This window comes from Drosophila erecta, unplaced genomic scaffold, assembly GCF_003286155.1.
Source record: "Drosophila erecta strain 14021-0224.00,06,07 unplaced genomic scaffold, DereRS2 tig00000055-arrow-pilon, whole genome shotgun sequence".
NCBI lineage: Eukaryota > Metazoa > Arthropoda > Insecta > Diptera > Drosophilidae > Drosophila > Drosophila erecta.
In genome coordinates this window covers 10,351,283-10,376,995 of record NW_020825200.1, presented here as the reverse complement: position 1 = coordinate 10,376,995, position 25,713 = coordinate 10,351,283, and the positions used below count along the sequence as shown (strand labels likewise).

The window sequence follows — 25,713 nt, the reverse complement described above, 5'->3', positions numbered from 1 at the left end:
AAAGGGAACAACGGTAGAGGTTCCACTTCCCACCACAGCAAGCTCCTGTTCATATCCAGGATAAGGGTCGGTTGACTCCATTTTGTCCAATTTGTACACCAATTATCTAGCCTGTGTCTAAACTGTTTCCGAATCGCGATGCAGCTGCTGGATACCAATCATTAAAGACCGACTCTTGTTGAATCCCTGACGAATAAACCGAGTTTCAGAACCAGCTACATAATAGTGTATTATTCCAAAAAATGGTTTTGCAATCATTATCATGTACTGGCTGGTCCCTTGGTGATCTAAGTCAAGCTTCATGTCAAAGAGTATATTCATGCCATAGAGTTTTAATCGGTCGAGCGTTACCAATCATTGAAATTTCTCCTTGGGCCATTCAGTTCCAGATGGAGTTTGATGTGGCCAGGGAAGACTTTCATCCGGCTGCACAATGTCCAAATAGTTGAAATAATCCAGCTCGTTCTCTTTAACCATTTCGCAGGTCTTATAGAATTGAAGAACCTTCTCCTCTAGGCTTCCCTTTTCGAAAGTCATGTACTTTAGTTGCTCAAATAATGCCAGGAACTTGGAGTTCATTTTTCGTGTACAACCACTTGAAGTTCAAATTGACAGTACGAATTCGAACTTCGTCCGTAATTGCCTTTGGCATAATCTACAAAATTTTTACAGGGATTTTTCGAATCGCTCATAAGGTATAGCGTTTGGTCCATCAATCTCTTGTTGGCGGAAAAAATTTTATTATTTTTCCAGCTCCAAGGATTCAGCTGATCCGCAATGAAGGAGAACGTAGCCCAACCAAACGAATATATGCTGCTTCATTTTCTCTTGCAAACTGATTGATTTGCATACAGTGACTACTGTATTTATAGAAGTTTTTTCAATACTGCCGCTGATATATAAAAAATAAAAATAAAATGTTCGATGCTTTTTATCCCGTTATTTGTTATCTTACTATTTATAAATACAATTGTTCCCTTCGGACGTTTGCGAACTAATGTTCATATAAGCAACTTATGAAATAAATTCTCTGTCCGCGTAGTTTAGGTAAATATACATTTATTTCATTTAATGATTTCTTGCTTTTCAACAATGTAAATATTCAGCTAACAATTTTTGCTCTCTGGTATTCGTTCTGTTAACAAACCCAGTTAATTTCGAATTGCATTTAGAGTTTATCTTATTGTATTCTTTTTGAAGAGGACTACAAGTAGATTAATTGGTTTAGTACAACTAATAGATTACAACAATCGATTACTATAACTTGTCATTGCATGGTCTCAATAAAAAAGTAAAAAATGTTCATGTTTACACAACAAACTAAGAAACAGAAGGTGAGAAACTATTCTGTCAATACTTGAATTAATGCAACTAACATAAAAGTCTAGGTCTATAGGTTTGTGTATGTATATATATCTTATGCTTAGGTATATCCTTCATGAGTGTAGAATCACAGCCTTATCATCGAACTCGCAATGGAGTTCTGTTGTGTTTGAATTGTCAAGTATTTCTGTTAGGGTGATGCATCTATTAGTCGCTAGTTTAAATAAACGTACACATAAGTTAGCATTGTATTTTTGCTTCTTTTTAACAATAGTCGGTTAGGTTGGGTTCAATTCTCGAGCACTAGCTCCCTAATTTTATACAAATAAATATGTAAACTATGACATACATGCAATTGTGCAATTGCTTTCATTCTAGAGTTAAGGCAAACAGTTTAACTAAAATTCAAATAGATAACTCGGAAATCTAAGCACTTACTCAACGAATCATTCGCTAAACAAATTATTTCAATTGCTTACTAAGTACTTTTAAGATAAGTGGATTAACTAAACTAACGCAATAGTATCAATAATCGGTGTCGAAGGCCACATATTTAGAGCGAAAGCACATGTGAACAAGTTTTAGGGGCTGCTAGTCGTCTTCCTAATTTTAGTTGCCACCGAGATAGCCGATGATTTGCATTTTGGCGCTTAATCAGGTAATCGTTGTTATAATCTGATTCTTAGACCCATAATCGGTGATTCTGCAAAACGGTATGAATTTAATTGGATGAGATATTTAATTTAATTACATTAATTAATTAATTACATTGAAGGTTTGCGCAACAATGTACAAATAAAAAGACACAAAATCAAAATAAACTAATACATGCTCAAAAAGGTGTACTCAAATCGTGCAAATGAAAAAGCTGCAACTTGCTTTCAAATCAAGTATTTTGTGCCTTTTTACCTATAGATTGATGAGGCTGACGTGGACCGCGACCAAGTAACTAACAAACCCTCACCTCTGCTGCGCTCGCGTTTGCTTTGCAAGATAACTTTGGTGCTGTCGTCGGGACACAACGATATACGCACTGTTGTTAGGAGCAACCTGTAGGAAATAAATCAAAAAGTCAATAAGAAACTTAAAACGGAATTCAAACTCAATACTAACCGTGGCAGAACTGCCACCACTGTGGAGAGCATTATCACTAGCCAGTGCACAGCGGAGGCAAAGCACACAAAGATGACCCAGTATGAGGACCGGACTCCAAAGCAATTCATGCACACAGAATCGTAGACGATCGAAAAGAGGTAGAAGGAACCTAGACTTAGCACTATGGATAAGACATGCAGCACAGTCTGTAAAAGAATATACGAAAGTTAGGTAAGCAGATAATTTATGTACCTTGATTAACAAACTCACCCAGGAACGTATTTCAATGGCACAGTGCACGAGGTTGGCGAAAAGACAGGACGCGGTTATCGTCGTACCGAACTCCCAGATTCCCACATCGCTCTCCGCATAGGCGCACAGCGCCACGAAGAATATGACCAGGCTCTGATAGAGGGCATCCAGTAGTATTAGCCAGAAGTCGTGCGGTCTATAGGCTACGCCCAGTCGACCCTGAAATGGAATGGGTTTCATAATAATTAATCGAACATCCGGTTTAATGAATGACTGACAAATGTGAATGGGTCTCATTATATATACATAAGTAGTATGTCAACTTACATTTTTGTAAAGATATGGATTTTTCAGTAGGAGATCTTCGGCCACACGCTTGTCGTACACTCCAATGGCCAATGGCGGCAGCGAGGTGAATATTAAATTATACAGCATCAAGTACATCTGATCCATCATCACTTGGCCCGAAAATCCGCAGTACAATTGGTACCAGAATATCAGAAAGACAAAGGCCTGAACAAAGGTTAGAACATAAAGGTTAGTTAGCCGTTCATATATTAAGATCCTAAAGAATATTGGGTCCAGTTATTTAATTTCAATTCAATGAAACTTACAGCATTTTTGTAGAAAAAGTATAGAATCATGCGGGACAATCGATCGTAGCACCAATAGCCGTGCGCCAAGAGAAGGCGCTCCAAGTAACGAAAGCGTGGCAGAGTGAAATCGGCGGCCATGACAGCCTGCATGCCTTCCTGACCAGAGATTCCAACGCCCACATCTGCCATCTGGATCATGGACACATCGTTGGCGCCATCCCCGATGGCTAGGGTTCTCAGGTTGAGCTCCTCCTTGACCACTTTGACTAGGTATGCCTTCTGCAGCGGAGTGGATCGGCAGCAGAGTACCGAAGCGCACCGCTTAGACAGCCGCAGAAAAGGCATAATTAGTTTGGACCTGCCAGAGTAACGAAAATAAATAAGAGAATAGAGACACACTTGGTGTACAACTCACTTGGGATCTAGAATAAATGTTAAGGTCTTTCCATCCACCACCAATGCGCGCTGTTTCCTTCTTAACGGCTGACCATAGCCCAACGAGGATGTCGTCTTGTCATTCTCCATATCAGTCAGATAGAAATTTATGGCCGTTTCAGCGGCATCGCGGGATCGTGCTGTTAACCTAAAACCATACAGGACTTCCAATTAGATACTTGAATATAAAAAATGCGGAAATCCTTTTATTTAGAACTTTACTTGCCTTATGAGCTCCATTTGCTGGGTAAATAGCTTAGCGGAGTAGGCAATATTTATGGCCGTTTCGGGTTTGTCACCAGTCAGAACCCAAACTGATATGCCCGCGGAGAGAAGCGAGGCTATCGTCTCCGGCACTCCATCCTGTAGGCGATCTTCGATTCCTGTTGCCCCCAACAGCGTTAGATTGCTTTCCAGCTTCGCAAATGAGTCGCGCAATCTTCGTTCGCGGTTCTCCAACGACATCTCGATCTCCTGATGCCGCGCCCACCAATCCGTATAGTCGGCAGAGTTCAGAGTCCGCTTGGCCATCACTAGGATGCGCAGACCTTCGCGGGCATAGCGATCTAGCTGTTGCTGGGTCTGCTCTCGCAATATGCCTTAAATTAATAAAATCGGTCATTGTTAATTATCGGGACAGAGAAATTAGTTATCTAACTCACCTTCGGGGCTGTTATGCGAGCAAGGCACCAAGACGGGCATGATGGAGCTATCTGCGCCCTTGGTGTACAGCACAATCTCCTGAGTGCCAATCTGCCGAACCACAATTGACATGCACTTGCGACTGGAATCAAAAGGCAGAACCTTGAGTATCTCGTACTCCCTGGTTGCTCCCGCCATTGGCATGCTGACCAAAATCTGGTTGGGACTGCGATTCAGTAGGCAGCAATCATAGCTATAAGCAGCATTCACGAGGGCCAACTCATCAGGACTCTCGGCTTCGTAGAGTGGACGCCCATCGGCGGTTCTGTAAATCGTTCCCGTTTTGGATGAACTGGAAATAAAAGGGCAACCAATTAGGGCGCATCTTTTAAAATATCAATAAGTGATGGTACTTACGGCAACTTCATTCGCTTTCCCTGAGTTTTGGCATTCAGAAAGGTCGCTATACTGGTAATCTTGGAGTTAATGACTGCCTTGGCCCTTCCGGTGGGTGAAATACTGTTGGAAAGGGACTTGTTTTTCATCGGCGGTGATGGTGATTCAGATTCGGAATTCGGCGACGATTCAGCAGAACTGCTGATGGGCGATAGAGTTGGCTGATGACTCTGAGCCGGCAACGCAAACAGCAGATTGGGAGGAGGAGAGGGAGTCACTGAACGTGATTCAGCCAGCCGGATGTAACGATCCGCTGGGATGGACACTACCTGTTGCTGTGTCGCAGGTCCATTTAGTATGCTCGCCGTTGCGGTCGCAGTTGTGCTACAAGCCAGCAGCTTCTGGCGTTGCTTGCTGTGCTTTAGGTTCGCCGGGCTGTTGCCAATTTGCTGCACTTCGATGATCCCACTGGCATTCATCATATCTCGATGGGGAGCGGCACCCACGATAACCGTGTTGCAGATGGCCAACACCACAAGGAATTCCTGGATGCGCTGCGCATGAGGTGTGAGATATGTGCCTTGTGAAAGCTGCGCCATGTCGCTATTGAGATTATCATTCGGAATCAGTGGCGGCGCTGGGGCACCTGGCTTAGAGTATATCCTTTCAAGCTCCGAAGGCGGATGATTGTAATCCGAACCATTAACAACGCATCGTCGAAAGATCATCTTGTTCTCCGTGAGCGTACCTGTTTTATCTGTAAATATATGCTGGATCTGGCCCAACTCCTCGGTTATGTTCATCGCTCGGCATTCCGTTTGTTTGTTAGTCTCCGCATCGAATAAATCGACATTGTTGTGGATGTGAAAGACCTGCAGGATCTTGCACAGCTCGATGGTCACGTAGAGGGACAGTGGAATCATCACCTGCAGGATGACGATGTACGTCCAGAAAATCCACATGCTCTCCATATTGGCAGTCAGTTTATTCGGTGGCAGATAGGGCACCGGGAAATGGGTAAACGAGCTCAACCACATTCTGCATCCAATAGCGCCAACAACGCACAATATCAACAAAATTATCACACACCTGAAAGTTGAGAAACCATTAGTTTATTAAGTATTTTCATTATCTCATCGTTTTGCCTACCATATCACATCAATATTCATTTGCTGTTCCACCTGGGATCGCTTGTACCGTGGACCACTATTATTCAGCATAGACTTCGTTTCATGTCCCGCATAGACTACAATACCCTCGATATAGTCCGTATTCTGAAGTAAAGAACGCATTCGTATTAAGGAATTAAGCCAGGTTAGAGGTGAACCCACCTTCAGTCTGCTCTCTCTCAGCAAAAGGCACTCGGTCGATATGGGCACACGCTCCCCAGTTGGATGTATTAAGGCCCCATGGAATCTATATAGTTTCGTGGTCGGCGCATCCGCTTCCACGCGACTAACAAACTTGCTGGGCACAAAAATGCTCTGCATCTCCTCGAAGCCACGTACGACCTGCGAAGAAATGCCAAATATCTGTAGAATCACGTAGAGCAACTGGGTTGGCTAATTGCTGCGAACTCACCTCGCGTCGCTTCAGATTCGTTTCCCCGTCCAAATCGCAGGTGTCTATGTAGCACACCCCTTGGGGGTCGCTTGTCCGCAATAGCAGGATGTCCGCCGGCACCGTCTCGTTGTTGGACAGGTGGACAATGTCCCCAACACGCAGCTCCTGCCATTTCACCTTCTTGTACCGCTCCGTCTCTCTGTAACAAAGTGGAATGGTACAAATTGTTGCAGATTAGCTGTCAACTTTTCTAAAGCGATAACGCTGAATTGTATTATATATAAATAACTACAGTAACTACATTAAAGTGTGCCATAAAAAAACCTATGTATATTTTACGTAGGCTAGCCGAAAGTGCCAGAGTTTGACCTGCAATATTTTTGAAAACACATTTTTAAAGTAAATATTTGAAATGCCAGAGAGTGCAGCTCCAGTTGGCTTTCAAAATGTCAACCTCTGGTCACGAAATGCCGCTCAGGCTGTCATACCTACGTATACAGATATACATTTCAATGCAATATTCATGAAACGCTCGTCATAACCAAAACTCAATTATTGTCAAATGAACACATTGATGGTCCGCCACGCAAGACAATTTACATGCGAGTTAAGCTGGGCTGTTTTGGTTTGCTTGGGCTTGGGTCCGTTTGGCCGGGTTATTTGGTTAGTGGTTTAGGGTAGGCGGCTAAGGTCAGGGATTGGGATAAGTGCTGCGTTAATGGAGGAGGTGTGCCAAGTGGGGAGACCAGCTGTGGCTTGGCGGTCAGGGCTCGCATGTGGGTGGGTTATTAAAGTAACTACTAAATTGCGAAATAATGTGCCACCACTTGGCCTCGACCTTGACAAAAAGAAGATGACGAGGATGAGCAGGCGGCGGTGACTGGTTGCCGGAGTTTCCTCTGCGTCAACGAGAAAGTATTCCTCTCCGTCCGCTCATAATTTTGTAAAATTTCGTGGGTCGCATGTCAGCTCGCTTTTGGAATCATGTAGTGGCGTCATCTTTGCCCTGCTTTGATATTTATGAAAGAGTCCGCAAAGAGAGTTCGCCATGGGAATGGAGAGGAGGAAGTGCAAGGACTCGGACAGGGACAGACACAATTCCATTTCATTCAAGTTCACTCGCTTCGACGCGAAATTGTCATGGTTGGAAATGTAATTTTTAAGAGTCGCGTGTCCGACCCGACCCGCTGCCCTGAACTTTCTGTCATTGTGTGGACAGTGTCCTTGCAGTGCTAGAATCCAGACTATGCTACTGGCATGTCCTGCTGTCAGCCAGCCAGCTACCGGAAAAAAGTAGAATAAAATAAAATAAAAAGGAAAACAGGTCGGTGGTGAAAGCTTTTGCTTTGGCCATCGTTCTAATTGGGTCATTAGCAAGATTGCACATTCTAACGCAATTTGCGCACGTCCCCTTTTAGCCCCTTTGTGACCATATAATTATATTTGTTCTTATGTTGTGTTGTGTTGTGTTACCATTTTTGCCGAGCAACTCTTGTTTCTGGCCGGTAAATGCAATTCTCTAATTGACAGGTGCAAGCCATCCGTTCGGTTGACAGAACTGAGTTTCCTTATATATCACGTTCAATAACATGCCAGTTCGACCAGGTTCTTCAAATGTAATCGCATTTTATGGAGCACTTCCTCCGATAAGATATTGATTCGTTCACGATGAAGCGCTCAACTTATTCTATATGGCGAAAGCGTGCTATAAACCTTTAGAAATTTTATTAAATCAGCCAATTCGAATTGTGTTTTAACGTTAATTCAATAAAGGTCGCGCCTTTATCAAACACTTGTGATAAGATGTGAAATCGGTGTATTAGTTGTTGAACTAATCTATCTAATTTTAGTGTCAGATACAAGTTACTTAAAGGTAAAATTCAATTTGTTGTAGATGTTCACTTTATCAAAGCTATACATAGAATTCCGGTTAATTTGTTCAAAACAAAATTGCTAACAACTCCAAATTAGATCGCAACGATCCCGGTTGTAAAATGAACCGGAACTTGATCAATTGCATATAATTATTTGATGTTCTTCTTATGACCATATTCATTTGTTTTGATTTTGCTTTCCCTCTCACTTTCCTTGCAACACCAAGTTTGCCATATTTTTATGCGCACACTTTCTCCGGCGATATATTGTATTTAGGTCAAGTGTTACTCATCCGCTGACCGCAGAGCCCACGTCATTAATCATATTCCTATGGATACAAAACAAACCTTCAGTAGCCGGATCGAGCGGAACAACAAGTGCAAGTTATAGCGAGAATGCGACAGCTGTTGGTCTTGTAATTATCATCATTATGGGCGTTGTCTTGCGGCGCGTGACCAACTGTTGGCCAAGTGTCAAGTCCATTAACAAGCCACCAACCCATCAGGCAACCAAGCAACCAAGTAACCAAGCAGTGCACCCACCGCCAGGCGCGACAATCCGCTTGTATCCCTCGGGGGGACATGCAGCCCAGCCACGCCAGGAGAGACCAGCTCCTCTGGATTTCGGTCCCAGTGAGACAAGTTTTTTGTGCCACCCCAGCTTTATTGCATGTCACCTAATTGGGCCCTCCCCGCCTTAGTCGCGGATTCATATTTACCCCGAGGGCGTTTCGGCTGTTGAATCTTTAATGCGGTTTTGGCGAAGCGCAATTACCGGGCCTGACTCGATTTATTAGGCGTTTTCCAGAAATGCAAAATTAATGCGAGTTTAACTTGGCGATGAGCACGTTGATTGCTGAATTATTCGCCCCGAGCACACAAAAAAAAGAAGCCACTTGAAATAAAAGTGAAACTCACGCAACTTCGCAACCCAAATTGAAGTAGTATTTTCGATTTCGGTTTGGATTGAAGGGAATGTGGGTCGAATTGGCAACGCCCTCTGGCGGCAATTTATTCATTCTTGCGCCTTTCTCCGCGCTTCTCATACGTCCCACTTATAGGGCGAAGTTGGGGTGTTTTCTCCTTCAGTGTGTCTATTAAAATCTAAATGGTGATGGTGTGATGGTATCGATCTAACTGAAAAGCGTAATTACATGCCTCTCTTAAATCGAATTTTATGATGTTCATGACGGGAACAACATTCAGCAGAGTCATGGAGATACGTACGAACCCGTATTATTCATTATTGATCTACGACCTCTTCAGTGTTGCACTTAATTAATAAAGTTGTATACTCTTTATAAGTAAACCTTTTAGAGGATATGTAGCATAAAAATATCATACTTTAGAGCCTCAACTAAGTTACCTATTTGTTTCAAGCCTCGATCGAATTCCTCCTTCATTCTCGCGCCTTTCTCCGCGCTTCTCATACGCCCCACTTATAGGGCGAAGTTGGGGTGTTTTCTCCTTCAGTGTGTCTATTAAAATCTAAATGGTGATGGTATCGATCTAACTGAAAAGCGTAATTACATGCCTCTCTTAAATCGAATTTTATGATGTTCATGACGGGAACAACATTCAGCAGAGTCATGGAGATACATACGAACCCGTATTATTCATTATTGATCTACGACCTCTTCAGTGTTGCACTTAATTAATAAAGTTGTATACTCTTTATAAGTAAACCTTTTAGAGGATATGTAGCATAAAAATATCATACTTTAGAGGCTCAACTAAGTTACCTATTTGTTTCAATCCTCGATCGAATTCCTCAATAAGTTATTATCAAGAATATTAGCAGTGATTCACTACTACAGATAAGATAGGTGCAACGCCAGTTTCATGCATGTTCAAACAATCAGTGCACTCATTTTATGTAGGGCAATTGCGTCATGGGTTTCGATACCTAGTGAAGAAAATCTTGGGCACCGGAAAATTGTGTTCTCAGTGTATTGGACCGTGCATTCGATTATTTAGTGCTCCCATCTGGCCGAACTGCCTCCCTGTTTGCCATCGTATACATGGAAATTTATATGGCCAAAGTGGGTCATGCATGTTCGTTTGAGGTAGTTATGGACCTGGAAATGTTAGGGTAAGTTTCCAAAGGTTCGCATAACATGGCCGGGCAATAGAAGTGGGCAAATGGGCCAGCCCCCCTCCGTTAGCCTGGTCAATAAAGTGCTGCAACATAAACAGGAACAGAGAGTGGGGATGGGGATGTGGGTTGTGAAATGGGAATGGGCAGACAGCTATCCGCTTATATGTAGGTTCATGTAGCGACAAGGTTGTTATTTAAAAGGCACTTTCCGTAGACCAAATGTAAACATGTGCGGGCCCGGCGATTAGACAACTTACACTTGCCCAGGCAGCCAAAAAGCGACTAGCAGCCTGAACAGAGAAGTAAATTAGGCAAAAGCCAACGAAGCGTTAGCCAGGTTGTGTAAACATAACCAGAAGGACTATGCCGGCAGTATCCTACCCCGCACTGTGCTGTCATAAATAATTCAGCATTTAATAAGCCCATATCCCCCGGAAATCCCATTCCACCCAGATGAGTCCACGCAGATAAAGTGGACTGTGCACTCCTCCACTGGTGACGGTGAACTTGGCTCTACGTAAATTAACACGTATTTACTCGCATTCGATATGCACAGTATTTCGATATTGGCGTAGGTACGTTTAATTGGACCGATAGATGTCGATATTGTTTGTACTACTCTTTATTCGCTAGGGAAAAGATTGGTGGCTATTGTCATACCTCGGAGGGCACCATAAATCATTATGTTAATATACCCAAAAAACAGATTATCCTTGATATATGTACTTCCTTTGTATTTGATTGGCTGCTAATGGTCTTGGGGAGTAAGTAATGTGTGAAGGACCATTTCCTATCTTTAAGCTACTCTTGAAAGGACACCGACAGCGCGCTACATTGTTTCCATTAATGAAAAGTTCGCCCACAACTTCCACACCCACCAAGTCGGAACACTTTGAAGGTCGTCCTTGCAATGTCCGTCATGCTGAGTTTGGTTTTCCCGAGCTTTATTGGTCTGAGTTAATGCATTTAAGGCGCACCCAAAAGGCAAAGCGACGTACCCACTTCCTCGGCACCGAATGAAAAAATAAAAGCCAAGTAAACAGAGCACGCAAGTGATTTTTATGATACATTTTTAAAGTTGGCCCATTCAAGCGGGGAAAGGGCGGTGGGCGGAAAAGAAACGCCCACGCGCACTGGCACTCAAACAGGAACAGAAACAGTGGCCGTGCCTCATTAACTTGACTAAGAGCCATCGCGCATGAATCAATCATGTAAACATTATTAAAGCACAAGTTGTGGGTGGTGGGCGGTGTGTGGAGGGCGTTGGGCGGTACGTAAAGCGGTTCAATGGAGCCCGCACTGCCGCTAGACCGGTGTGTACTTAACCCACCTTTGGCCCACTCCGTCGCCCAGAAATGAAAAGACAGTTTGGTCATGTAATTAGCTCGTTGCACGCAACAGAGGACTTGGAAATGAGAAGTTCAGCTTAAGCAAACCGCCGCAAGTGTATGTGTTGGTTGGCATTTCAGCGGCCATCGCTCAATTGCCCGCCTAAATTAATTATTAATAAAGCTCTTTTCCCCTGGCAAAGGAATGTGGCCGCAGGCGGCAAAAACTCATATGACAATTATCGGGCAGCACTGCAAGTAAGGTCAATTATTGGGAAAGGCCAAACAAAAGTCAGTTTATTTGTCCAGCCATCCATCCATTCAGCTGACCAACCAAGCAAACAAGCAAACTGACCGCAAATGAATGCCCAGTATCTCATTCTAATATTTCATCTAGCTATCGGCATTTGTCAGTGAAGCTATTCGAGTTGCCTCGCCTGCTGTAAATGTTTTTCTCCATGTGGACTACTCAAACCGTCATTTGATATCTGGTCATATCTCTGAGATTCCTCTTGTATCTGAACAGCATTTTGCACTTGGCAATCGCTTGTTGGCGGCAAAAAGCAGAAACTGGAATTACGAATGGAAATGCTGGGATATGGAATTTAAATGGGGGGAAGTATCTGGTCAGTTCTGAATGTAAATATTGTAATGGGCATTCCCCTCGCTGATTGCAAATTGTGTTACAGAGCTACAAGGCAAATAAAGTCTTCCCCTTGGCCCAGCCAAATTGGATTCAAACAATCACATTCCCTGTTTACTGCTTTTAGTTAACAATTAACGCCATTCAAATGACCTGGTGGAATTTTAGGTAATGTTTGCTAAGGGCGTGTTCGATATTTAGAGCGCTAATATTTGCAAACTATTCAAGCGGATGTTTGATATATCCAAATAAGCACCTAAATGTTTTACATGAGCAAAAAACAAACTTAAATAAATTATTTAACCCGTAGTTCTTGTACGTGCTTTTATTTCTTGAGATATTATATTTAGGTATGTATGTCACTGGAACTGATCAAATATTATCTCAAGTGTTTTGATAGCTTCGCGGAGAACTAGTCTAAAAATTTCCCTCTTGAAGATAAATCCATGTTGTACAGTTTTATGAAGTTACTTAGTTGCGGGCAAAAAATTGTGTGTCTCGTTAGTTTTGAAGTAAGTTAAGTCACAAAAGTAATTATCAATTTTGGTTCGACATATTCCGAAAAGATAACATTGGTCGTTAGTTGCTGATAAAATAAGATAAAATAAAAAACAAGACCTGAAACCTTGCCTAAATCATTACTGAACATTTTTCATTTTCAATTGGCAGAGTCGTGCGTGGATTGCAACTATGTGTGTCTGAACCCAAAGCCATCACCTGGCTGACCATATAGCCCCTTATCTTGGCCCTGAGCAAAACTCTACCCTGAGCTTTGGCTTCACTTGAACCCAACTGAGTTGGAAACAAGCCGCCGGATCAGTGACACTGCAAGAAAACCAACTAAGACAGCAGATACGAATGGAAAACTTGACCAACAGCAAACAGCAATCGCAACTGACAATTGCAGCGCGGTGTTAATGGTCTCTGGGGTTTGTTAACATGGCCATTAGACGGAGAGCCGGCTTTGCAGGGGCATCAGCATCAGGTTTAGCCAACGCCGTCGAGATTGGGAATCCGGCGGCGATAGAGATACAGAGTCTGTGGTTCTTGCTAGACAAACACGGCGGCCGTGTGCGAGTCTCCCAGGCTGGGACTGAGATTCAAGATTGAGACCGAGTGAGTTTGAGACAGTAAACGATGATTGCCAACCGGTTTGCTTGAATGGGGAATGGAAAACCCGTTTGTCTGTTGCTGTTGCTGTATTTAAGCATTTTCAATGTCATGAGTTCGGGCCTTACATTGCGTTGTGCTCGTGTGTGGCAGGCAAAGTGTTAAGCCTTTTACCAAAACGAGCGAGCAATAAGCCATAGCCCAATGAAAGCCCAAAAAATGAAGGAGATCGGCGTAATGGCACAAGAACCGATACGCCCCAGTAGAGCATAACCATCAGGGGGATGTGATATTTGCATTTCGATCATCAACACCACCATCATCTCTAACTGGCTTTAGAACCACATCCGACAGATACATTCGGCTGTACGGTTCTGCGGTCACATCGCGATTGCTTTTCAAGGTTAGCGTTCTCTCTTTTTATATATATATATTTTTTTTTTGCTTGTTGAACCCGCAACGTGCCCCACACAAAGTCTTCCCACAACCTTGATGACCGTGTTTTAGATTTATATTTAATGCAGAGACCTCCAAACCAGAACCAGAATCATAGAGCTCCGGCTGGGGCGGAATATATTCATGGAGTTTCGGTGAAAGTGCACACTTGACACTTGAGAGAATCGGCAGCTGATTCCCGCCCATCTCAAGTTGACAGTTCAATAAGCTTATTCCGGCATTTCAGGTAGCACACTTTTATTTGGTTTTCAAAAGTGCGCTTGAGCGGAAAAATGAGCCCATTAAATATTTATTGAGTACTCGTATATTTCAAGGCAAGTCAAGTTTAAGATCGTAACACACAGTTGCTTCGCTTTTGGCTTTAATTTTCCTAAAATCAGATCCATAACGCTACAAGTAACATTTCAATTTGCTTAAATCAACTTTTTAGAATGGCGTTTAGTGCGCTTACTTTATTGCTATCATAAACATTCAAATTTTATGGTACATGTTTCTCTCTCATTATTAATTTTGAAATTTCCATTGAAACCCCACTGCTTGAAATGCAATTTCGCAAATATAGGTTTTCAGCATTTACAAAATGCGATAAACAATCAAGCAGAAATATGAAAGAATATGTAAACTTTCATGCATGGCGAGTTGCAGTGAGTGGCAATTGCAGTTTGCAGTTTCCGCTTAATTCCAGAAAAAATCTCGTATGATTCAGATTGCCAGATGCGCTATTGTGTTGCATAGTGCATTACATAAGTGCAACGAATGAATATCTTATTTTTGTTCTGTAAGCGGAAACCTTTGACCATAAGCAGAAAATGCAATGGGGCGACCTCGTCTTGAATGCAATAGGCGTTCAGAAAGTTGCTGTGCTATCATTCTGTCGATTGACCACGAGTGCCACAATTTCCCTTGATTGCACATTTATTGCACTTCTTATCAAAAACTGTCCCACGAAAAACCACTGGAAGTCAACGAGAGCAAATAAAGGGAATTACCAGATTTGTACATAGTTCATACAATACATCAAGCCATGATTCGCATGCGCCCTTTTTCGTAATCTTAATCATTTGTTTTTCAGTTACAACAATTTTATTAATTATTCCTTTGCTTTCCTTATTACGTATCTGTGACTAATTGTAGTTCTTTGTGTGCATTCAATTTCGTATTAATTAAATTCTCAGTCTTTTCACACTTCAATTTCAGTTTAATCACCCAGTTAGCACTTTAAAAACGATTCGATTCCGTTGCAATTAACACGACATTTAAAAGGAAATCGTTGCAAAAACGAATAAATAAAAATTGAAGCGAAATATAGATGTTTCCAAAAGTGAAATATTTCAGTTCACCTTGATCCAATAAATAGTTCATTCGTAATCACAATGATAGTACAAGATGGAGCGAATAAACCTCGAGCAGTTCACACTCCCATTCGAGTTCGCGATGATGATTCATGAATCATTCGGCGATCGCACTTGAATTCGATTCGTGCACAAAAATCGGACAGGCGTGAGATGGTCAGGGCCGTTAAACTGGAAATGCTGCCCCCAGCAGAAAGGTAAATATGCAATCCGGTAGGCCTGTTTCTCGAGCCCCATGCCTCACTGTGCCGAGCTTGGCTTCCAGCCCCAACCGGCTGTAGTGAGTCAGTTGTCCAGTTGGTTGGTTGGTTGGTTGGTTGATTGGTTGGCTCCAACTGCCTTATTTAGTGGGGCCCGAATGCGTGCCATTTGCATGTGTCGTGCCGATTTCGTGAACGGAGAATTCGAAGTTTGATGGTGGGTAGCTGGTACATGATCGTTTACAAGTCCTGACGACTTCAAATACATTTCATGCTAAAAACCTCGAGTAATTACAAAGAACTCGATATAACAACAGTTCTTAATAAATCCCATCCGCGTCCGAAAAGGAAAAATTTTTTTTGGAGAAACAAAAGCTTATTTCAAATATAATAAACAAATACATAGTAGTAGTGTGGAAGTATTTTTTGCGTACCACTGTGCTGGACAAGTTATGCGAACAATAGTGACCAGCAACAAAATCGCTGTGGTTTATGACAATTGTGCAAAGAGCGGCAAGGAAAATAGGGAAATGCAAATATAATTAGCAACAACCATGTGTAAGTTCATTGGTCAGCACACGGTGCAAAAATGGGGGCCTACATTGTAGATTTGCGTGGGTATACCAAATTTTCAGTTTTCTTGGGGCCATTGTCTTCTTGTCTTTTGCCGGATTTATTGTTGCCTCATTCAAACGGGAAGCCAGCTTAACAATTGAATACCAAGTAGAGTTGGAGTCAGCGGATAAAACAATGAATGCAAACAATTGAGTTCGAGGCTACACTTACTTAATACATGTTTATTCCATAACAAAGATATTCAAACTCCTTACATTTGTCTTTTTGAAAAATTATAGCATAATGTGATGTATTTAAAGGAGAACCCAAGCCTATCCAAGTATCCAAATGCACTCAAATTTCTTGCCGTGTAAGCACACGTGCAATGCAAGTAAATTGTCACTTGGTTGGAAAGTCTCGCAAAAGAAAGGTGCTGGCAGATAAAAAGTATGCGTCAACCACGCGCAAATGTGGGACAAAAACCCAAACCCAAACCCAAACCCAAAGCCAAACTCATACCCAAGCCCAAGCCGCAGCAGAAGAAAGTGGGGGGTTGGGAAAAAGTTCAGTTCAAACAGCGAGGGAAAGTTTAGCGTTATTGTTGGCACTGCTGCTTCTGCTCTCCTGGCACTTTATCGATTTCTAGATCACGTTTTAAAACCAATACCCCGCAAGTGTGTGTGTGCCAAACAAATCGCAGACGGGGCAAACAATTTCCATCAGCAACCAGTGGTCGATGTGGCTGGAATTGGTTTGCTGGTGGGTTCAATTCTGTCTGTGCCGGCGGGTTCCAAATCTGGCAACCGCTTTGGCTTGCTTTTCACGGGAAATTGACAAATTACCGGGAGGATTGTGTGGCAAGTGTTCCATTATTGACAAAATTATTTGTGGGTTTAAACTGGTTACTCAAATGAATGGCGCGCATAATACAAGTACTTCAATTTTCGTTGGTTGAAACTAGTTTTATATACGAAGCCTCTTTGCTTAGCGTATTCAAATTTATTATGCTAGATTACGGGCATGAATCAATTTGGAATCATTTTCTTTGATCAAACTAATGACTGGGGAAAGGCCTTAGTTATCTAGTTCCTCTACCTCCATATTTTCATATTTTCAATAGAACAATTTTTAATCAGCGATTTAGTTATCAGTTTCTGACTAATAAAATGCACTGAAGTACTCACCCATCGTAGACCCGGCATGTGGTGTTGTTTATCCTCTTGTCGGAGGCCCTTCTCCTCCGATCCTCGAAGAGATCCTTTACAGCAGTCACTCCCAGGACGAAGAGCACCGGTATCATGGCCACCTCCTTGCCAAAAGCACTGATTTCCGGCACCCAATTCAGCAGGACAATGAAGATGAAGTACAAGTTGGCCACACGATGGAATTGCTCCAGCAGATTCTTCGGTATGAACGAGAGCAGCGTGTACTTCGTCGTCCGTATCTTGTTTCCCACAAACTGACCGTTGGGGTGGTCCCTCTTTGGGGTCTTTGGTGGCACTGTGTGATTGGGAACCACCATGCGATAGCTCCGCTCCTCGAACTTGTCGCCGGTGTTGTAATTGCACAGGGTGAGGCGTTTCCACCAGGGTGGCGCTTCCGTCCGCCGCAGTGTGTATATGGACTCGGATCGCGAGGCTTGTCGCGAATGGCCACGCCCCCCGGTCGCTGAGGTGGGCGCCGAGGGTTCGCGCGCCGGTTCCTCCTTGTGACCCGGTGGCAGAATGAAATCCGTCTTGGATCCCACGCGACTGTGACCTCGGCCCGCGGGCGCAGCACTTCCGGGTGGTGAGTCTGTGATTTGTCCCTGCGAAAAGGCTCGCTGGTGGCCCTTCATGGCCGACTTGATCGGTCGCCCATTGGCTCCAACGATGGCTCCTCCGCCATGGCTAATGGAGCGGGCATGACCCCGCAATGGAGCTGCCATCGCCACACCGGGTATGCCTTGTCCTCCACCAGGTGCGCTACCTACCACCGGATTGCCGCCTGGAAAGACATATGTACGCTCGGGTTCGCCGGCACCCAGGGCCACACCGCCCAGACCCGTAGACGTGGTCATCATCAGGCTGGTGGTGGCGGAGCTGACACTGGCATTCGGAACACCCGATGACAGTGTATCCCCGGTCAGATTGGGCGGTGCAGAGCGCTGCTGCTGCACCACCAGAAACTTTCGCCGCAAGTCTTCCGTGTTCGCTGAAGGCATCTTCGCGAGCCACAAACATCAGATTAAATTCTTCGGCCTGGCCACGATCTACGCCGGATATGTGTGGATTCTCTGCGGTTATCTCAGTTCAAATGGACCTCGGTTCCAATGGGAATCGATTAGTTGCTCCTAGCACCTGGTCACGAATGTTGGGGCTGACCCCTTAGCTGCAGAGGCCATGATCTTCTGAAATTAATTAAAATAAACAAATAAGTAACACATTGTTTTCAAATGCTTAGAAGTTTATTCAAAGTGAAATATTTTCTCATAGGGTATGCAGCAATGCGATACAAATTTATATCGTAGCTATGAAAACATAACGAGAGTGCCCAAAGTTTGTCGAACCCGTGCGACGCACTCAAGCACCAAAAATATGAAAACGAAATACAATAATAGTAATAAAAACGCGCGTTTTAAGCTTGGCCTTGATTCAAGACTTGGGGCTTCCGATAAGCCAAAAATCCGAACAGAAAACATCACGAAAAGAGCTGTGAAAAGAGCACAAAGACCCACAAGGTCAAGCGTAACGCGGGTGCCAAGGAAATGGGGCCTTTGCTACTCCAAAAGCTGCAGGTGGGCGGTGGGTGCTTTTCAAGATTTCGATTTCTCGATCGATGGCCGCATTGACAGAAAAAAAGTTCAAGGTGTTCGAGACTAAAAAAAACATTTATCACACTGGGCTTGAACTTTAATTTCTGAGCTGTCAAAAGTGTCTGAAACAAGGTCAACTATAATTGGAACCTTCTTTCATATTCATATTCATATTCATATTGGCAAGTGATTGAAAAGCCAGAGTGACTGGTATCTACTATGATTTCCAGTTCCTTAAATAGATTCTTAAGCTTTAGTTGCCATTTTATACTATACGTTATGAGTATTTTAATATTTCAATCGGACTTCCGCTGGATACGAAATATTTTTTTGAGAACGTACAGCTTTTTGAAAGAATATAATAATCATACTTGAATAAATAGAAATGTTTACATGAAGGCATATCTTTTCGAGCAGAACTTCTTTGATAAATAAATAAATAAACATTAAACGAGCGAAGAACTAATTTGTGAAGCCATTCAGAGATGGCAAACTTGCGGCAATGGCGTAATAAAAATACCAAATATATGCATGTTCATATATGTACATCCGATTGCGGTTTCTATATATGTACGTTATATTTGTGAATACCCACAGAATTTTCAGTGGGCAGAAGAAAGCTAAAAATGTATTTGGCACACGACCGAGTTTAGCTATACGTTTTCTTCATACGATTTAAATTAGTAAAATCAATTTGGGCAAATCATAAATCACTTGGTGTAGTTAAACTTTCTTTGTTACATTTTTTTGTGGACTTAAATTTGCTTCACTTTTTCTGCAGTTCTGCTTGTAGTTTTATTAGTCATAGAGCTTTCATTGAGTTTTTGACTTTGTCATGGCTGAGAACCATAAAAAGACACCCCAGACAAGAATATGAAAAAGAAAATGAAGACAAGTGTAATAGAGAAAAGAACGAAACTTTAACCATGTCCGTCTGCGACTTTTAATTTTCCTTTCTTTCCGTTTTACGAGCTACAAGAAAATACTTTCGAGTGCCAAAACTTGATTTATTTACTGGCCCCCGATGGGTTAAACGACCTGAAGACGGCGGCCAGACTGATAAGTTCACTCCTGCCCCGGCTAATTAGTGGAAGCCCCTTCAGTGGCCAACTTCAAAGTGCATTTGTATCTCGATGTGGACGTATCCGTATCTGGCTTTTAGCTTTTGCGGCTGTCGATACATCCAGCGGCAGCAGCAATAACAAAATTGAAATTATTTTTAGCCACGCACATGCGAAATAAATTGAGAAGATAAACAATTCCATCAGGCCAAGCCCAAAACCGGGTGCGATTACCACAATCGGTACAAAAAAAAAAATAAAAAACCAAGAAAAACGGGAGCATTAAGATACAGATAAAAATAAATGGCGACTCTGTTGTAAAGTTCATTGGATTTTCAATAGCAACCAAACAGACGCCAGATGTCTAAGAAGCTCATTTGTCATTGTTATTGAACTCGGGGTGGAAAAACGATTGAAAACGCAATTTACGAGGTGAAAAACTCACTTAAGAATCGCCCAGCTAATAATATTTCAAGTGGCTTGAACATTTCGCATTTTCATTTTTGAGCTCACTTTAGTTCATTCAATGGTCGACCTTGCATTGAAAACACATTTATGGCCAGGCCAATTATAAAATAATTATATATACATATAAAGTGAGCAGGTAAACAATATGTTTAGCAATTATAATAATTCGAGGCTCATATATTTTTTGGACACAAAGCTAGGCCTTTCAAATATACATAAAACGAGTTTCATTAAAGATTGCCAATAAATTTAAAACAATAAAAGTTTGAGACTATAGAGTAAAAGGTAAGCCATTATTTCAAACTCAATGCGCAATATGGAATTGTTTACCCATTGTTCCACTTTGTACAATTATACAAATCTATCAAAACTTGAACTCAACCATTTGGCGAAAAGGTAAATTCGGCCCAATTGTTTACATCTACAATGCGCAAATATTTGAAAAATTTATTGATTTTCAGAATGAATTATGTTTTGAAGAACTTAAGGCACAAAAACATTCAAATAAGACTATTATTTGTTTAAAGTTTTCAATCAATTGTGTGGTTTGCTCTCCTTGCATTTCTATCGCTTGTTCTCGTCATTAAGTTAAAAGCAAAATAAATTATTTATCGGGTTCAAAAGCACTTCGGCGGCAGCTGTTGTACCATTTTTCCAGACGAGATATTAATGTTCGTACAACGGGGCGTATAATTGATATAGCAATCCGAGTGATGAATAATTATTTCGACCGATAAGCATACATATACACCTATAGCAATAAATTATAGTAATTGCGCACGGCAAGCGTTTGTTTTAAATTCTGCCTTAAATTTAAAACTGCAACACAATAAATTATTTTGTAAGTTTCAAGTGGCGGATTGTAGTATACATATTATCAAGTCAACGAGCACGACAAATAGCACACAAATCCCTAGCCATACTCTCTATAAAGTCGTTCGTATGCTAATTTCGTGGGCTGCCTAATTAAGGCATCTTTGTGAAACTGAACAATGGAGTTTCAAATTTACGATGCTTTGGCATTTGACATGGGAATCTTCCAACACTCTGAGAATATTCGCGCCAACCGGGCAAATTTGAGGCTGGCAAAAGCGAAACACCCATCTCCACAAAGGGGCAACAAGTTTCGCAACTAATTAGAAACTGTTGACGGGGGCGCCTCCACAGCTTGCTATTGCTATCTATTCAATTACATCGTCACCAGTTGACAGACAGGGTTAATTTTTCCGATGGTGGAGAGGTCGTGACGGCCAATCGCAGTTACGTATTAAAAATATTTTTTTACATACTCTACATACTCTTACTTTCTAAATAATTTAAAATACTATGTAATTTTTCCTTGTCAATCCTAACTATAATATATCGAATTCTCGTATTCACGAACTCACGCACTCATCGCTAACTAGACAACAACGGTGCACCTACACTAAATATACGTCTGATTGAAACTTTGACCTGAGCAAAGCGCCCGAGTCCAAATTAACATACTAATGTATTCAATTATTCGCATTCCTTCTCAATTTACCACGGTGCCAGAGATCGATTGGCTTTCGATACCAACTAAGTAAGTAATAAAACAATAGGCCCTGCCTGTTGCCACTTGCCTCCCCCTTTTACACCTGCTCAATCGCAAGTCATTAAAGTTAATGGCAAAAAGTTGGGTATACAGAAAGGGGAATAGAAAACAAGCAAAAGTACTTCGTTTTCTATGAACCAGAAAGTGCACGGCAGTAAAACAGCAAATGATCTGAGACATAACAATAGCACTCTTAAAATACCAATTTCAATAATCTTATTATTATTCTTTAAAGTAATAAATCAGTAGGTGTATATAAGTAGGTGTATATCAGTAGCGAATCTCAGGAATGGCATCATAAATAATGTAGCAAAAAAGAAAGGGGAAATATATTGTACAGTATGCGATAAGGCAAACAGCATCATCTTAGACAAAAATGAGATCATATTGCAGTTGAAGGAGATCCATTGTTTGCGGTCAGCAGAAATGCACAGTTCTATAGAGATGGACACAGATGTTCTTTTTTACTTTTTTCTTTGATCTTGTTTGGTAAACACATGTGATTTCCCTTTAGAGTATTTTTAGAATTTGTCAACGTCTGGTGTTTAGCAATAAACAAACCCATTATATGTTTACATAACAAAGTACGGCAACTTATTTGTAAAATTGTATATTTAGGTTTTCCAAAAGGAAAATGAATAGTGTCGCCACCTCTTTGTCACAACAAAAAAAGTTGCGAAAGATAAGGAAGGCCTTATAAATAAAGTGATAACCGATAAGGCACAAATCATAATGACAAAAGGGAGTTTTACGAGCCCTATACATGCGAATTGACTATTCCCAATCGCATATTTTATTATCCATTCCGTAGCCGAAAACTCAATTCGCAGTCGAACCATGAGAACGCAATGAGTAATCAATTAAGCTAGGCCAGGAATAAATATACTAATTTACCAGGGGTGGTGGCAGCTATTGCTACAAATAAGCCCAACGCCACTTGAATGTTCAGCGTCCACATAGTAATATACAGCTCTGACAGCTGACGTAGTGATAAGACCCATAGCTAAACAGCCACGCGATGTGGCCAAGCCACGTACTTCGTGGAGATTGGAGTGGAATTCGTTTATCAAAGCTAACACGTGTTCGTAAGGGGTATGTGGCAGTCCAATCATCCATCTGTATCCAAAGTATTCTGCAGAAACTCTGTATGAAAAACCTCTGTGAAAAATCTCAATATCCCAAAATTAATAAGAACATCAGTATTTCCAACATACATCTGTAAATGTAATATGATTTAAATCTAATAGTGTTTTTTGGCTTAATAACTTTGATTATTGCATGCACACATGTTGTGTGACTAGTATTTAGGCTAAACAACTATTAATTAGATGATCCTATTATATGATAATAAGACCGGTTTCAGTTTGGGTTGGGAAATCGTTAAAATACGGAATTCACATTACTTCGTAGTTTAAGAGTACAGTAATGCCTGCAATTAAATGGAACTACAAATTTCAAACTTACAACTTGACTAATTAAAAGTTCAAGATTAAATACCATTTGGTATACATTTTTGCTATTTTAATGGCGGTAGGTGTCAACTGTTTGGACACATAGCAAACAGTGGGTATATTTTGGCTATAAACATCGAACGAGCACTAAGCCAACCATAATCGGCGGCGTTAAACTGTAAAAACAGGAGATAAGTCGACTGCTTCCGCTGTTTCGCTTTGTTTCTGCCTCTGATTCGTCTTTTTGCTGTTTTCGCGTCGACTGCAACGCGGATTGCGGATTGTGGATTGTGGACTGCGAATCGGAGTCAATTGCCTCAAGCTCCGTCTTAACGGTACTTGGAGCAAACGAGAGCGATGGAGCGTCATTGTGGGGAAGGGAGGAGAGTGGGGGCGTGCGAGGGAGAGCGACTAATAGATTGCATGAAGCAGAGACAAACGAGCAAACAACGCATCAACAAACAGTTAAAAGTTGTTGTTTGCTCTCTGTCTTTCTCTTTCTCTCTCTCCATCTCTCAACTGCAATTAGCAAACGAGTAACGTCAACTACCGTTGAACTCAATTGAATACAAGACGAAAGGGGAGGGAGGTAGATGAAGAAATACCCGAAGACATCGCACAGTGGGTAAAAATAAGACCAGAATAGGTCTTACAAATTTTTACAACAAATTTACAACACGAAACTAGAGTAACCCCTTTTTGCCCCTTATAACGTAGGAAATGCAATAAAAAGTACGCCTTTGTGGACTTTTAAACACGTCACAGGTAAGTGAAATTTCTTTTTTCCCGCCAGGTAAACAACGGAAATTTTTTACAGCTGCTAGCATCCACTGAATTGCTGATCGGCAACAATGTTTCCACTATAGTCTCAACATTTGGGTTGAAATCAGCATTAAAAACATCCATACAGCACACTTTATTGGTCGGATAGACTCTCAAAGTTATTAAAGACAAAAATTTGTAATTTAGAAAAGTAATAAAATGTGATGTTAATAAACACCATAGCCATTATTCACAATTGAATTCAATTTCACCGGCTTAAGGAAGGAAAACAAATGCTTAACTCAAAATAGATACTACTATGTGGGGGTCGGTTTCACCCCGCCCAACGCAGTCAACTTGCTGTTTCTGGTCCCACTGTGCACAGTGAGGCCCAGCATCTTTACTGCATTACGGTGCAAACGAATTCAAAGCCGCAGAAAAACGAAAAGCAAAATTAAAACCGCGACTGTTTGAATCGTTTGCCTTTAATCAAATGCCGGTGAGACAAAGGGAGATCGAGATAGGGAGAGAAAGAGAGGGGGAGAGGCCAGAACGATCGGAGGCTGTGTCTGAAGGAGTAAGCGAGATGGATGCGGGCAGGTAAAAACCCGTCGTATTTTTTTTGTTTTTGGGAGGATGGGGACCGAGGGCGGTGGGCGGGGCAGTTGGTCTGCAACGCTTAACTGGTTCTTGGCAACCAACTTGTTTTTTCTGTAGATTGCCGCCGTCTGTGGCTTATTATGTTTTTTTTCCCTCCGACTTTTTGCCTTTGCAATTTTTAGTATGGCAACTTGGTTTAAACGAAAAACTTACCCAATAAAATCGTTGACGTGGATTTATTTGCTCCTTTTTGCGATCAATTCAATTGCCTGGTGGTATTTTATCCTTGCCTTCGTGGGGGTTTTGTTTTATATTTTTTGTTTGAAACTATTTTTACACGGGGATGAAAACAACTTTTCAGCATGGCAACAATACAAAAATGTTGCAGCACATTCAAAGCAACAACAAGAACAGGGAGGTAACATATGATAACCGAGGTCAGGCAGAAAGTGTGAGCGGGACAGGGGATTATCTCTCTGTTTTCTTCTTGTACATTTCATCAGAGAAGGAATTGCAATTAATAATTATTTCCCAAAGACATTATTTCACTTGGAGCACCGCATGAAAATCCCTGAGCCGCTCACTTTTTTCCCTTCCTTTTCTGGGGTTTTCCGTTTTTGAATTTTTTTTAATTCTTTTTTGCCACGAATTCGAGGTTTGGTTTGTTGTTGCTAAGAATTTCAATACAATTATGGCCCAAATAGCATTTTCACTTTTCCACACAAGCACGCAGCCACCGCACGCACACACACTCACACAAGTACACAGTTGTTTGGCTCCGTTTTAAATGAAAATATAATCAAGCATTTACATTGCCGTGTGTTTTTGCTCCACGAAAATGTATGATTATGTATGATTAGTTTTCCTTGCTCGCTGCACGCGCGAAAATCCGACGAAACAAAGAAACAAGAAACGACGCGAAGAGAACGTAACAACCGAAATAAACCCGATACAAAAATCGCGTCCGAATCGGCTCGTCGTTTCAACCAAAATCACCAGAAAAACTTTGCAGAGGCTTCGGGCTGGTGTGACCAGACGTGCTAACAGCTGTAAGAGGAATGCCCCTAGTGTTCCGAAATTGGA

The 25,713-nt window shown here is 41.8% G+C and overlaps 1 protein-coding gene across 5 annotated transcripts; it reads right to left on the bottom strand.

Moving 5' to 3' along the window:
* Positions 1-1,042: 1,042 nt before the first annotated feature.
* On the bottom strand, positions 1,043-25,713 carry LOC6543004 (probable phospholipid-transporting ATPase VA). 5 transcript variants are annotated; one of them, XM_026979360.1, is made up of 16 exons: positions 25,442-25,713; positions 24,844-24,983; positions 17,103-18,307; positions 6,321-6,501; positions 6,071-6,250; positions 5,889-6,013; positions 4,761-5,828; positions 4,364-4,695; positions 3,928-4,300; positions 3,682-3,849; positions 3,285-3,624; positions 2,998-3,183; positions 2,689-2,889; positions 2,437-2,624; positions 2,233-2,373; positions 1,043-2,026 (listed from the first exon to the last, which is right to left on the bottom strand). In XM_026979360.1, exons 3-16 carry the CDS (start codon positions 18,119-18,121, stop codon positions 1,978-1,980), a joined length of 4,551 nt encoding a protein of 1,516 aa, XP_026835161.1. In that variant the 5' UTR covers positions 18,122-18,307; positions 24,844-24,983; positions 25,442-25,713; the 3' UTR covers positions 1,043-1,977. The 5 variants fall into 5 exon arrangements, with proteins under 5 accessions (XP_026835161.1, XP_026835160.1, XP_026835162.1 ...); XM_026979359.1 differs by having other exon boundaries at positions 24,844-24,957; XM_026979361.1 differs by having other exon boundaries at positions 2,288-2,373; positions 24,844-24,957; positions 25,442-25,712.

Coding starts and splice junctions, on each gene's coding strand:
- LOC6543004 (XM_026979360.1), bottom strand. CDS start 18,121: ATGCCTTCAGCGAACACGGAAGACTTGCGGCGAAAGTTTCTGGTGGTG. Junction 6,502..17,102: donor ACATGCCGGGTCTACGATGG/GTGAGTACTTCA, acceptor ACTTTGTTACAG/AGAGACGGAGCGGTACAAGA. Junction 3,850..3,927: donor CAGCAAATGGAGCTCATAAG/GCAAGTAAAGTT, acceptor GTATGGTTTTAG/GTTAACAGCACGATCCCGCG.